This window comes from Columba livia, chromosome 14 (genome assembly GCF_036013475.1).
Source record: "Columba livia isolate bColLiv1 breed racing homer chromosome 14, bColLiv1.pat.W.v2, whole genome shotgun sequence".
Classification (NCBI taxonomy): domain Eukaryota; kingdom Metazoa; phylum Chordata; class Aves; order Columbiformes; family Columbidae; genus Columba; species Columba livia.
Genome location: NC_088615.1, coordinates 17841773 through 17853692, shown reverse-complemented (window position 1 = coordinate 17853692; position 11920 = coordinate 17841773). Strand labels below are relative to the sequence as shown.

The 11920-nt window shown below is 55.3% G+C and overlaps 2 protein-coding genes across 7 annotated transcripts in view; both read right to left on the bottom strand.

Annotated features, from left to right (window-relative positions):
* The window catches only part of LOC102091799 (protocadherin gamma-A4), a 223708-nt gene that overhangs the window by 176838 nt on the left and 34950 nt on the right, over positions 1-11920 (bottom strand). The window contains exon 1 of one of the 6 annotated variants that reach the window (XM_065030281.1): positions 6-2586. The exons of the other annotated variants lie outside the window; for them this stretch is intronic. Within the exon in view, the coding sequence (XP_064886353.1) occupies positions 6-2441 (2436 nt within the window). The 5' untranslated portion in view covers positions 2442-2586. Of the gene's footprint in view, positions 1-5; positions 2587-11920 lie in introns of those variants that run through there. 6 annotated transcript variants of the gene reach the window in all.
* Positions 8736-11280, bottom strand: LOC135575455 (protocadherin gamma-A12-like). Its single transcript, XM_065030304.1, has one exon. The coding sequence runs from the start codon at positions 11256-11258 to the stop codon at positions 8751-8753; it is 2508 nt and encodes an 835-aa protein (XP_064886376.1). The 5' UTR covers positions 11259-11280; the 3' UTR covers positions 8736-8750.

The following is an 11920-nucleotide window of genomic DNA, read 5'->3' as shown; positions in this document are numbered from 1 at the left end:
CAGACCTGTGGTGCGTCGGGGTCGGCGGGCGGCTCTCCCGCGCCGGCGCTGCTGCTCGGGCTTCTCTTCCCGCTGGGCTCCCCGCCCAGAAGCTCCTCCGCGGGCAGGCTGAGCAGCGGCGGCGGCAGCCAAGCGGCCTCGGCCACGGCACGGCCCGGCGCCACGCACAGGTTGTAGGAGTAGGGCAAGGTGCCCTCGCAGAAGTCGGCCGGGAAGGCGGCGCCGGCCACGGACAAGCGCTGCGCGCCCAGGCAGCGCAGGACGGCGGGCGGCCCGGCCCGGCGCAGCCGCGCCAGCACGGCCAGCGCCACGCTCAGCAGGAACAGCGCGGACAACAGCGCCAGCGCCAGCACCAGGTAGAACTGCAGCTCCGCCGCCGAGTCGGCGCCCGCCGCCCGCTCGCTCAGCTCCGGCAGCGCCTCCTGCAAGCTCTCGGCCAGCACCACGTGCAGCGTGGCCGTGGCCGACAGCGCCGGCTGCCCGTGGTCCTTCACCACCACCACCAGCCGCTGCTTGGCCGCGTCCCTCTCCGACACGGCCCGCGCCGTGCGCACCTCGCCGCTGTGCAGCCCCACGCGGAACAGCGCCGGCTCCGCCGCCTGCACCAGCTCGTAGGACAACCACGCGTTGCGCCCCGCGTCTGCGTCCACCGCCACCACCTTGGCCACCAGGTACCCGGACTCGGCCGAGCGCGGCACCACCTCGAACGGCTCTAACGCCGGCGCCGACCCAGGCACTCTGTCTCCCGCTTCCGGCGCCGGCCAGAGCACCCGCGGCGCGTTGTCGTTGCGGTCCAGCACGAAGACACGCACCGTCGCCGTCGAGCTCCGCGCCGGCTCCCCGCCGTCCTGCGCCCTCACGACTACGGCGAACTCGCGGCACTGCTCGTAATCGAAGGAGCGCTGCGCGTACAGCGCGCCGCTCCGCGCCTCCACTGACACGTACGCCGCTGCGTCCGCGCTGCCGCCCGCCACCCAGTAGCTCACGCGACCATTGGCGCCCGCATCCGCGTCCCGCGCGAGCACGCGCAGCACCGGCGAGCCCACTGCGTTGTTCTCTGCCACGTAGGCGCTGTAGGCGGCCTCCTCGAACGCCGGCGCGTTGTCGTTCACGTCCGACACCTCCAGCACCAGCGCCGTGCTGCTCGACAGCGACGGCCGGCCCCGATCTCTGGCCACCACGGTCACACGGTGCTCGGCCGCCTGCTCCCGGTCCAGTGCGCTCGACGTCACCACCTTGTACGAGCCGCCCGACGACGCCACGAGCGATAGCGGTGCCTCACCGGACAGCTCGCATGACACCTCCGCGTTCTCCCCGGAGTCTCGGTCCCGCACTTTCAGCAGAGCCACCACCGTGCCGATCGGCGCGTCCTCGGGCACCGGGCTCGACACCGACGTCAGTGTCACTTCGGGCGCGTTGTCGTTCACATCCAGTACCTCCACATCCACTTCGCAGTGAGCCACCAGACCTCCTCCATCTCTCGCCTCCACAGCCAGGCTGAAGGCTCGTGTGTCTTCGAAGTCAAGCTCCTCCTGCAGCGTGATCGTTCCGCTTTCTGCGTCCACCATGAACTTCTGAAGCACCTTGGCCGGCATTTTCCCGAAGCTGTACGTGATGCGAGCGTAGCTCCCGGCATCCGCGTCGGAGGCGGATACGTTCAACACCGTCGAGCCCAGCGGCGCGTCCTCCCGCAGGCTCGCGCGGTACCGGTCCTGCGCGAACACGGGCGCGTTGTCGTTGGCGTCGGTGACGTTGATGCAGAGCTGGGCGGTGCCGCTCCGGGGCGGGTCGCCGCCGTCCAGAGCCGTCAGCACCAGACGCAGGCTTGGCTCGCGCTCCCGGTCCAGCGCGCGGCGCAGCACCAGCTCCGCGAACTTGCTGCCGTCCGGACTCTCCTTCACTTCCACCGCGAAGTACCCGTTGGCCTCCAGCTCGTAGCCCTGCAGCGAGTTGCTGCCCACGTCCGCATCTTCCGCCTTTCCCAAGTAAAAGCGAGCGCCGGGAGAAGTAAATTCGTTGATCTCCAGCTGAAAATTGTCTTGAAGGAAGCGTGGCGCGTTGTCGTTGACGTCCTGGATGGCCACCTCGACGTGGAAGACGTTGAGTGGGTTCTGCACCAGCGCCTCGAAGCTGACAGAGCAGGACGCTGCCTCGCCACACATCTCCTCCCGGTCCAGCCTCTCGCTCACGTACAGGTTCCCGTTCTCCCCGCTCACCGTGAAGTATTGCTTGTCCGCGCTGAGTCGCAGCTTGCGTGCCGGCAGGTCCGCCGGGCTCAGCCCCAGGTCCCGCGCCATCGGCCCCACCAGCGAACCTCTGCCCAGCTCCTCGGGGATGGTGTATAGGAGCCGCTCCGCCGCCGTCCGCCAGCACAATCCCAGCAGCAAAGCGGGCAGCAGCACTCGCCCGCCTGCTCGCCTCTGTCTGTGCTCGCCCGCCATTCTCGGCAGCGCTTGCCGCGCTCCTCCCTCCTGCCGCTGCTCTGCCTCCTTCCAGCCGTCTCCCAAAATGCGCAGGGGCCGCCGGAGGGCAGCGAGCGATGTGGGCGCCGGCTCGGACGCCGCTGCTCCCCAGTCCGTGCCGGCTCTCGCCGCTGCTGCCGCTGCCTTTCTGGCCGGCGCCGGGCGAGCGAGCAGCTTGCGGGGGCAGGACGCTGCGGCGGCTCCGGCTGTGGCTCCAGCGCCGCTTCGTCTCGGCCAACAGCGGCACCTGGAGGCGCCGTGATGAAACCGCAGCCGCCTGATGGCCGCGCTCCCGGGGACCCGGTCTGCTCAGCGGGATTTGGTGCCTGCCCTCTGCTGCAAGTTGTCGCTTTCATTAGAATTAGAAAGGGCAGAACCTCTTGCTTGCTGCGAATCCAAAGTCGTTTAAAACTAATGGACGCTGTCAGGTGCTTTTAGGCCATCTCCTTGAGGTACAATGAATACTGATCTGTAAATATTCACGGCAGAGCAAGAGATAAAGCTGTTCAATTAAATCCAGGTGAGACTGTAACATCAAGATACTATTGTATAGCTACAGGAGAGCTATTTGGCACTCTGTAAGGTATTTTTAATTATACTTTCCTTACCTGTGAGAAATACATAGGAAAAAAATGTAGTGGAGTAATCAATACACAATCGGAAGCAAAATTAATTTAAATCCTTTTAGGCAAGGACTGTCAAGGGTTTCCTCTTCATTTTCGTCATCTAAGTCTCTAGCTTTTTTTCTGTAGTAAATTTTTATTTTAGGGAGAAGAAAATTATATTAAGAACAATAGAACTCAGTATAGTGTAAAGCTCTTGGCCAAGATAGAATACTCTTCCTATTTTTTTTCTGACCCACAAAGTTTCTTGTTTTGCATCTCCGTAGTACAGGTGCTGACAATGGGAAAGTGCAAAGTTATGTTGAGTGTTTCACAGAATCATGGAATGGTCTGGGTATGAAGTGACCTTTGAAGATCATCCAGTCCAACTCTTCTACCATAGCAGGGATATCCATCAAATGATCAGGTTGCTCAAAGCCCCATCAAACCTGACTTTGAGCCCTTCCAATGACGACACATCCATAACTTCACTGGGCAGCTGATTTCAGTGTCTCACCACCTTTATCATAAACATTTCATCCTTATGTTCAATTGAAACCTCCACTCTTCCCGTTTAAAACCATTGCCCCTTCTCCTTTTATGACAGGCCCTGCTAAAAAAATCTTTGTCTTTCTTACAAGCCCCCTTTGTATATTGAAAGGCCACCATAGGTCTCCCCAGAGCCTTCCCTTCTCCAGGTTGATGCACCTTCACTACTCTTTTACAGTTTAATTAATTTTCTGGCCCTCCTCTGTACCCACATGTTTTTTGTTCTGCAGGCCTCAGGGATAGATGCAGTACTTCAAGTGCACATTGCCAGCTCATGTCCCATTTGTCTCCCACAAGTACTTCCAAGTCCTTCTCTGCAAGGATGCTCTTAATGCATGATACCACAACTGTGTGCCTAAGGGAGTAACTATGACTAGCAGGAGCAGGAAAATGACCATTTCTTTTTCTATGCCCCACTCCTGCCAAAAGAGCTCCCTCAAATCTTCTCTCCAACCCTGCACAACTTGCATGTTTGCTTCTGACTCTTATGAAAGACAGAAATATACCATGAGAGGATAATATACTGCCATCACACCAAGAAGGGAGGGGTATTTTTCTGCTCCCCACCATTCTGAGAAAAAAATAGAAGGATTCTAAAGCACATGAATGATAAATGGCCGAAGTAAAACAAGAGCAGTCATCCAAGAGAGTCTGGATCATCAAACAAATGTCTTAGGGACAATCTCTCTTCTTTTGTCAAATTCCATGTTCTACAGAAATGCAACTTCTACTTGAGGTTATGCCATCATCTACTCTCCCTACAAAAAAAAAAACAAAACACAGAGGTACGCTCACATCTGCTTTCCACCCCAGCTGTACCATGAGCAAAAGGAACCACAACCCAACAGATTAATAAATGAGGATATGCACCTGCTTAAGAATAAACCTACATACACAAAAGACCTGGGAAAAGACCAAAATCAGAGAAGCAACTCAAGAAAGGATTAAAAGGAAAGTGTTGTCAGATAAACTCGCCAGGAGGTTGTCTTAGAGTTCACTGCAGATATGGAAATTTATCCCCGAGAGCACCTGGAATTTTTTCATCTCTAAAGCTGAAAGTGCAACCCTAACGTCTTGCTCTGGCCTACTTGCAGACCAGTTTCTCAGAAGATTGTCATCCATTTTCAGGACACGGGACAAGGCGTCTAAGTGTAAGTGGTAGAGGCCTTGGCACTAGGCCTCACATTAAAGCACTGCCCAGACAGACGGAGCATACAACCCCCTCTTCTTTTGCTTTGAGACCAGTCTCTTGCTGATCCTGCACTAACTTCTCACTATGTGCATGTGCACAATCAAGACCATGACTTCCAGTGATATATTCAGATGCATGATCAGACGTGCAGAGGCCCAACTTTACCTCATCATGACAAGAAATCTGAGCCTTTATGAGCAAGATGATACTCAAAAATAAGACACATCCAGACTCATTTTCAGTAGGACAACAATAAATTCTGAGTATCAACAAAACACATGCTTGGTCTCCACCAGTACTTCCTAACACACAGCACATCCAACAGTCAAAACACTCACAGCTCGTATGGTTGTTGGTGGTGTTCTTCATTTGCATATAGACTCCACCTAATTTAACATTGCACAGACAACTTCTCTTTACCATGGATAATATTTGACATCGCAGTATGTGTATATGATAAACAAGATAATTGCTTCCAACAAAATTTTGAGGAAACACAGCTGTGGAAGTCTTTCTCTTTCCAGACGTAAATGTGAAAGGCACATAGGGGACAGTCAGGCAAATGTAACAGATTGGATTTCCACACTTTGTCAGAGACCAAGGCCCACCTCCAGATCACTACATGGACCCTGCAGAAAGGAAGGGATCAGAACATACTCTTCTGATCTATAGCTCTTGGTGAAGATTCATAACCCAGGTATTTAGCAGGAATGTATACTCATTTGACTCCATGCATTTATACTTAGTACAAACTTAATCTATCAGCTAAGTACAGCATGACAACCTGCAGCCTGGAACCTCACAGGGCTACCAATAGAGCTGGAGTAACGTCTTAAGCCAAAATGACTTGGGAAGAAGAAACTCAGGATAAATGATCCTACAGATTTGCACTGAAAAGAGCCACAATTGAATAAGCTGCGACACTGAGCAACGATCCCATGTTCACCTCCACAAAGCAAGAGGCACCAGCACACAGCGAGCTGCTGAACAAAGCTTTGCCTTCCCTATAATCAAACCCCTCTACAAAGGAAGTAGCACAATGCAGGGGGGAAAGTGCAGGGATGCAGTAGAGAGAGAGTGTGTATGGGAACTGCACCTGCACTCACACAAACAGAACAGATATGACCTTCCCCAATTGATCAGACAGCCTGAGGTCGAGCTACAGCTCATGACAACAAGCAAAGGAAAACTTAGAAACATACAGAAGTGAATGGATCAGTTGGAGTAACATTTCTTAGACCAAAGTTATTGAGCAGAAGCAATTCAAATTGCGTGGTACTCAGTTAGCCGCACAGTTGTGTTAACCATGACAAGCAAGCAAATGACCATCGGTTCTTCTCTAGCCGCTCCCCTACCCTGAGCTGCTCTGTCTTCTCTCCAGCCCTATGCAACATGATTGCACAAAGAAGAGAGGTTCATTTGTCTCCTCACCACCATTCTGAGCAGAAACTGAAGGATTCCAAAGCAAGCAAATGATAAATGACCAAAGTAAAAGAGGAGTGGTCATCCAACAGAGACTGGGTCATCAAACTAGTGGCTTAGTGACAATCTCTCTTCTTTTATGACATGTGCAGTTCCAAAGAGATACAACTTCTACTTAAGATCATGTTTACATGTATTCCCCATTGACGGTAACAGAAAATAAAGGTATCCTCCCATCTCCTGCCTTTCACATTAACAATAGCATCAGTAAGAGGAACAAACACACAATGCACTGCTAGAGGAAGCTATGTTGATCATTACAAGTAAATATACATACACAGGAGACCAGGGAAAGAAAGACAAAATCAAGCAAGCAAGGCAAGGAAGCATTAGAAGACAAAGTGTTGTCAGAGAAACTCACTGGGAAGACTTCACTACAGTCAATGAAATTCATCCCTGAGATTAGCTGGAAGTCACTGAGGCCTCAAGCTGCAAGTGTATCCCTAAAGTCTCACTCTGTACTACACTGTCAGGGGTTTCATTGTAATAAATAGTCACCAGCTTTCAGCAATTCTTCTAATATGTGACCTAATCATCTCCCACAGATAGGATGCCATATGTGTAAGCACCTTATCATAGGCTTCGTTCCCAAGCTCAGTCTTCTGAAAAAGTAGAACAGATTCTCTTTTTAGCTTTTGCTTCATTTTTCTCACAATTAATCCTGTCTTAGGTGGCTGAAGGAAGAATTTGCTGCAAAACAACACACTTTCAAATGCAAAACCACTGTCCAGAAATGGGGAAAATCAACCATGACCTTCCCAGAAACAAAGGCCTGAATGAAAGTCTAATTACAACTATGAAGTAACTCTACACCACAATGTTCCAGGGACACAGAGATGAAAAAAAGATATTTCACACAGAAAGCATAAAATATTAGAGAACTACCATCGTCTTTCAGGGCAGCGAATCCAGGATCACAGCAAAAATGGCACAGGCCTTGACACCAGCCATGAAATCAAACCATTGCTCAGTCAAAATCACACTGATCCATCAGTTTTCTTGGTTGGAATCCATCCTGACACCCTCCTTGCTCAGCATTCACAGTCTTTATTTGAACCGTGGACAATAACCAGTGTTTTGACTGTATGGCAGACACAGGTGGAAGACCATTTAATTCAAGGACAATTTAAGGAAACATCACAATGTTTGTCTTGGTATCTGAACACCTACAAAGTATGATTGGAAACTACTTCCCCAATCAAACAATTGTAAGAGATCTTTAAAGGATTTCTGGGTCACCAGTCACGAGGCCAAGCTCTAGACCTGGACAACAAATAAGGAAAGAATGGGAAACTTGCAGTGAAGGATTCAGATTATGTCAATTGTAGAAGATACACAAGACAAGTATCTGGTTGGTAAAAAGTCGACAGGAGACTCACACAGCGTCTCACACCATAGACCACAGTCATACTTCTTCCATGTAATTCCTTCAGACAATGGAAAAGGGAAAATGTATGGAGCCACAACCGTGGGCCCCATCTAACAAGTAGGACCAATTGAACCATGAAACGTACCTTGTAGGCATTTTGATTATACCACACCACATGTTTTGTTTTGTTTTGACCTGCCCTTTTTCAAAACAGACAGAAATCTTTACCTTCAGACCCATTTTCTGTAGGCCAGCAATTAATTCTGGGAATTAACAAAACTCACAGCTTGTCTTCACCGGTACATCCTTACACACAACACTCAAAAATCTCTGCTCAAACACTTCACAGATCACATCATTGCCAATTGTCTTCGTCACTTCCACATAGAGGACATCTAATGAAAGGCTTCACAGCCAAGTTCTCCTTACCAAGGATAATATTTGAATTCGCAATATGCATATGTGATAAGCAAGATAATTTTCTCTGGCAACATTTTAAGGAAACATATCTATGGAAGTCTGTCTCTTTATAGCTGTAAACATGTCTGGCAAATGTAACAGAAAGGATTTTCACACATTTTCAGATACAGAAGCCCACCTTGAAGACATTACAATGAGCAAGGCAAATAGTTAACGCCTGCAGAAAGGAAGGGGGCAGAACATAATCTTCTAATTTTCAGATGAAGATACATAACCCGTGTATTTAGTAGGCAATGAAGAAATATCTGGCACCACCCATTTCTAATTAGTACGTAATCAAGCATACACTAGGATCGCATCATAGGCTTCCTATCTTTTACACGTCTATGCATACATGAAGTTACATTATCTCCTTATTACATTAAGGTTCTAAAAGTAAAGGAGGTGCCCTCCAAGAGAAGTCTGGGACAGTCAACAGTAATACAGAAACGACGTAATAAAATCAGCAAACCCCCCTCTAATGAAACTCAAGCCAACAGCAGCTCCACTTCTCCTGCCTCCCAAACAAACTGTGACCCTGACCAACGATCCCACCTTAACCTCCACGGAGCAAGAGCCAACAGCACACAGCAGGTTCTTGGACGAAGCTTGGCCTTCCCTGTAACCAAACCTCCCTACACGGGACACATCAGAACGCGGCGGGGAAAGGACACAGAAGCATCAGAGGGAAGCGTCTCGGAGAAAGGGCGGTCATTGGAACTCACCGGGGGAGCGGCGGGGTCCTCCCCGAGCAGCGGCGCGGGCTCGTCGGGCGGCGGGCGGGCCGGGAGGGTGTCGCAGCAGCTGGCGCCCGAGAAGCGGAGCTGGCTCTTGCGCGAGTCGGCCGTGAGCGACACCTCGTGCGAGTAGGAGTGCAGGAAGGCGCGGACGCCGTCGATGCCCACGAAGTGCGAGGCCGGCACGCCGCGCAAGGCGCCGCTGCCCGCCGCCAGCAGCTGCGAGCGGCGCCAGCGCCGCAGGCGCAGCGCCAGCAGCAGCAGCAGGAAGGCGAGGAAGAGGCAGGACACGGCCGCCACGGCCAGCACCAGCCAGCGCGTCAGGCTGCCGGCCGGCTCGCCCGGCGCCGCCGCCGATGCCGCGCTGCCCAGCTCGGCCAGCAGCTCGGCCACGCTCTCGGCCAGCACCACCGTCAGCGTGGCCGTGGCCGACAGCGCCGGCCGCCCGTGGTCCTTCACCACCACCACCAGGCTGTGCCGCGCCGCGTCGCGGGCCAGCGGGAAGCGCGCCGTGCGCACCTCGCCGCTGTGCAGCCCCACGCGGAACAGCCCCGGCTCCGTCGCCTTGGCCAGCTCGTACGACAGCCACGCGTTCTGCCCCGCGTCCGCATCCACCGCCACCACCTTGGCCACCAGCGCCCCGGGCTCCGCCGAGCGCGGCGCCAGCTCCACGCCCGCCCAGCCCGCGCCCGCCGCGAGCGGCGCCGCCGGCGGGTACAGCACCTGCGGCGCGTTGTCGTTCTCGTCCACGATCACCAGCCGCACCGACACGTTGCTGCTCAGCGCCGGCGCGCCGCCGTCCTCCGCCCGCACCCACAGCCCCACTTCGCGCACCTCCTCGTAGTCGAACGAGCGCAGCGCGTACAGCGCGCCCGTCTCCGCCTCCACCGACACGTACGACGACAGCGGCGCGCCCCTCACACGCCCCTCCCCCAGCCGATACCGCACGCGCGCGTTCTGCCCCCAGTCCGCGTCCCACGCCCGCACCCTCAGCACCAGCGCGCCCGCCGCGTTGTTCTCGGGCACGCGGGCGCTGTAGCGCGCCTCCTCGAACACCGGCGCGTTGTCGTTCACGTCCAGCACCCGTAGCCACAGCACCGCGCTGCTCCACAGCGCCGGCGACCCGCCGTCCGCCGCCCGCACCGTCACGTTGTACTCTGGCACCTGCTCCCGGTCCAGCTCTCGAGTCGTTACCACGCGGTAGTAATTCTCAAACGACCTCTCCAGCCGGAATGGGAGAGTCTCAGAGATGCTGCACCGCACCTCGCCGTTGGCTCCTGAGTCGCGGTCCTGTACGTGCAGCAGGGCCACTACTGTCCCCGACGGAGCGTCCTCAGAGATCTCGCTCAGCACCGACGATACTGTCACTTCAGGGGCGTTGTCATTGACATCTGTCACGGTGATCACTGCTTTCGCTGTGTTGGAAAGACCCCCGCCGTCCCGTGCTTGCACCTCCATTTCGTAGGAGTCGCCTTCCTCAAAGTCCAGGCTACGCACCAGCGAGATCGCTCCCGTCTCAGCGTCCAGATGGAAAATCCTCGAGGCCTTTTCCGTGATCTTCTTAAACAAATATGTCACACGCCCGTTGAGCCCCTCGTCGGGGTCTGTGGCCGTGACGGTGACAAGGATGGAGCCCACGGGCAGGTCCTCCGGCACACGCACCGTGTACTCCGCCTGGCTGAACACGGGCGCGTTGTCGTTGGCGTCCAGCACCGCCACGAGAATCCGCGCCGTGCCCGTCCGCGCCGGCTCGCCGCCGTCGCTCGCCCTCAGCACCAGCTCGTGAAACGCCGCCTCCTCCCGGTCCAGCGCCTTCGCCAGCACCAGCTCGGGACGCTGATCCCCGCCGGGACCCGTCTGCACGGCCAGCGAGAAGTGCTCGTCGCCGCTTAGCTCGTAGCTCTGCACAGAATTCGATCCCGAGTCCGGGTCGTGAGCCTCGGTCAGGGGAAACCGCGTCCCCGGCGCTGTCATCTCGCTTATTCTCTGGTCCAGCTCAACCTCCTTGAAGCTGGGGGCGTTATCGTTGATGTCCCTAATCTCCACTTCGATACCGTAAATCTGCATGTCTCCTTCCACTATCACCTCAGAGCGCAGAACGCATTGCTGCACACTATCGCAGGCCTGCTCTCTGTCTATCCTCTCCGCCGTCACTAAATATCCCGTCTTCCCGTGCAAGGCGAAATATTGCGTCCTTCCTCTGTCTATGATGCGGACGCCACTTTCGCCAAGCGCCCGCAGCTGCAGCCCCAGGTCCTTGGCAGCGTCGCCCACGAACGAGCCCTTCGGCATCTCCTCGGGTATCGAGTAGCGGAGCTGCCCCCACGCCGCCTCCCACGCCGCCACCAGCACGCCACACAGCAGGGCTCCCTCCCGCCGGCCCCATCGCCTCCCCACCGGCCACATCTCCGCCCCGTCCCAGCCGACACCGCACCTACAACGTCAGCTCCCCACAGTCTCCGGCTCCGCCTCCGGTCCCTGCTCGCCGCTCCAGGCCGCTGCCGCCGGCCCCTCTGCCTCGCTGCAGCACGGCTCCGCACCGCGGGGACGCTCGCAGACCGCCCGGCCGCCGAGCCAGCGAGCGAGTGAGCCGGGCCGCAGCGGGCGGGGCTGCCTGCAGCGCTCCGGCCTTCCTCTCGCTCCTCCTCGGTCAACAGCGGCGCCCGCAGCCTCCTCCCGGCACTGCAGGCACCGAGCCCTGCCCAGCGCTGCCCGCCCGGCATATCCCACCCACAGCTCATGGACACGGGACAGGGCCACGGAGACATCGCTTCCCTCCAGCGGTGATCTCCTGCGCCCGCTTTTCTCCACCCGAGCTTTTCTCTGATCCTTGAGGAGATCACAACCAGGGAGAAGGCAGACGCCTACCGTGGGCGCCGTATTCCGCACAGTCTGGTCGACCGCACGGGAAAAATACCCGATTTGGGCTATGTATGTAAAGTAAAATATGACGTGTAGCGTTTTACCAATTTACCCCAGCAGTCTGAAAGCACATTCTCCTCCACGAATTGCACAGCATTTTATACCTGTCGTCCTTGAATGATTTTTTCTCTCACCCTTTCTGCAGA

Excerpts from the sequence above, each read along its gene's own strand:
- LOC135575455 (XM_065030304.1), bottom strand. The coding sequence starts at position 11,258 with ATGTGGCCGGTGGGGAGGCGATGGGGCCGGCGGGAGGGAGCCCTGCTG.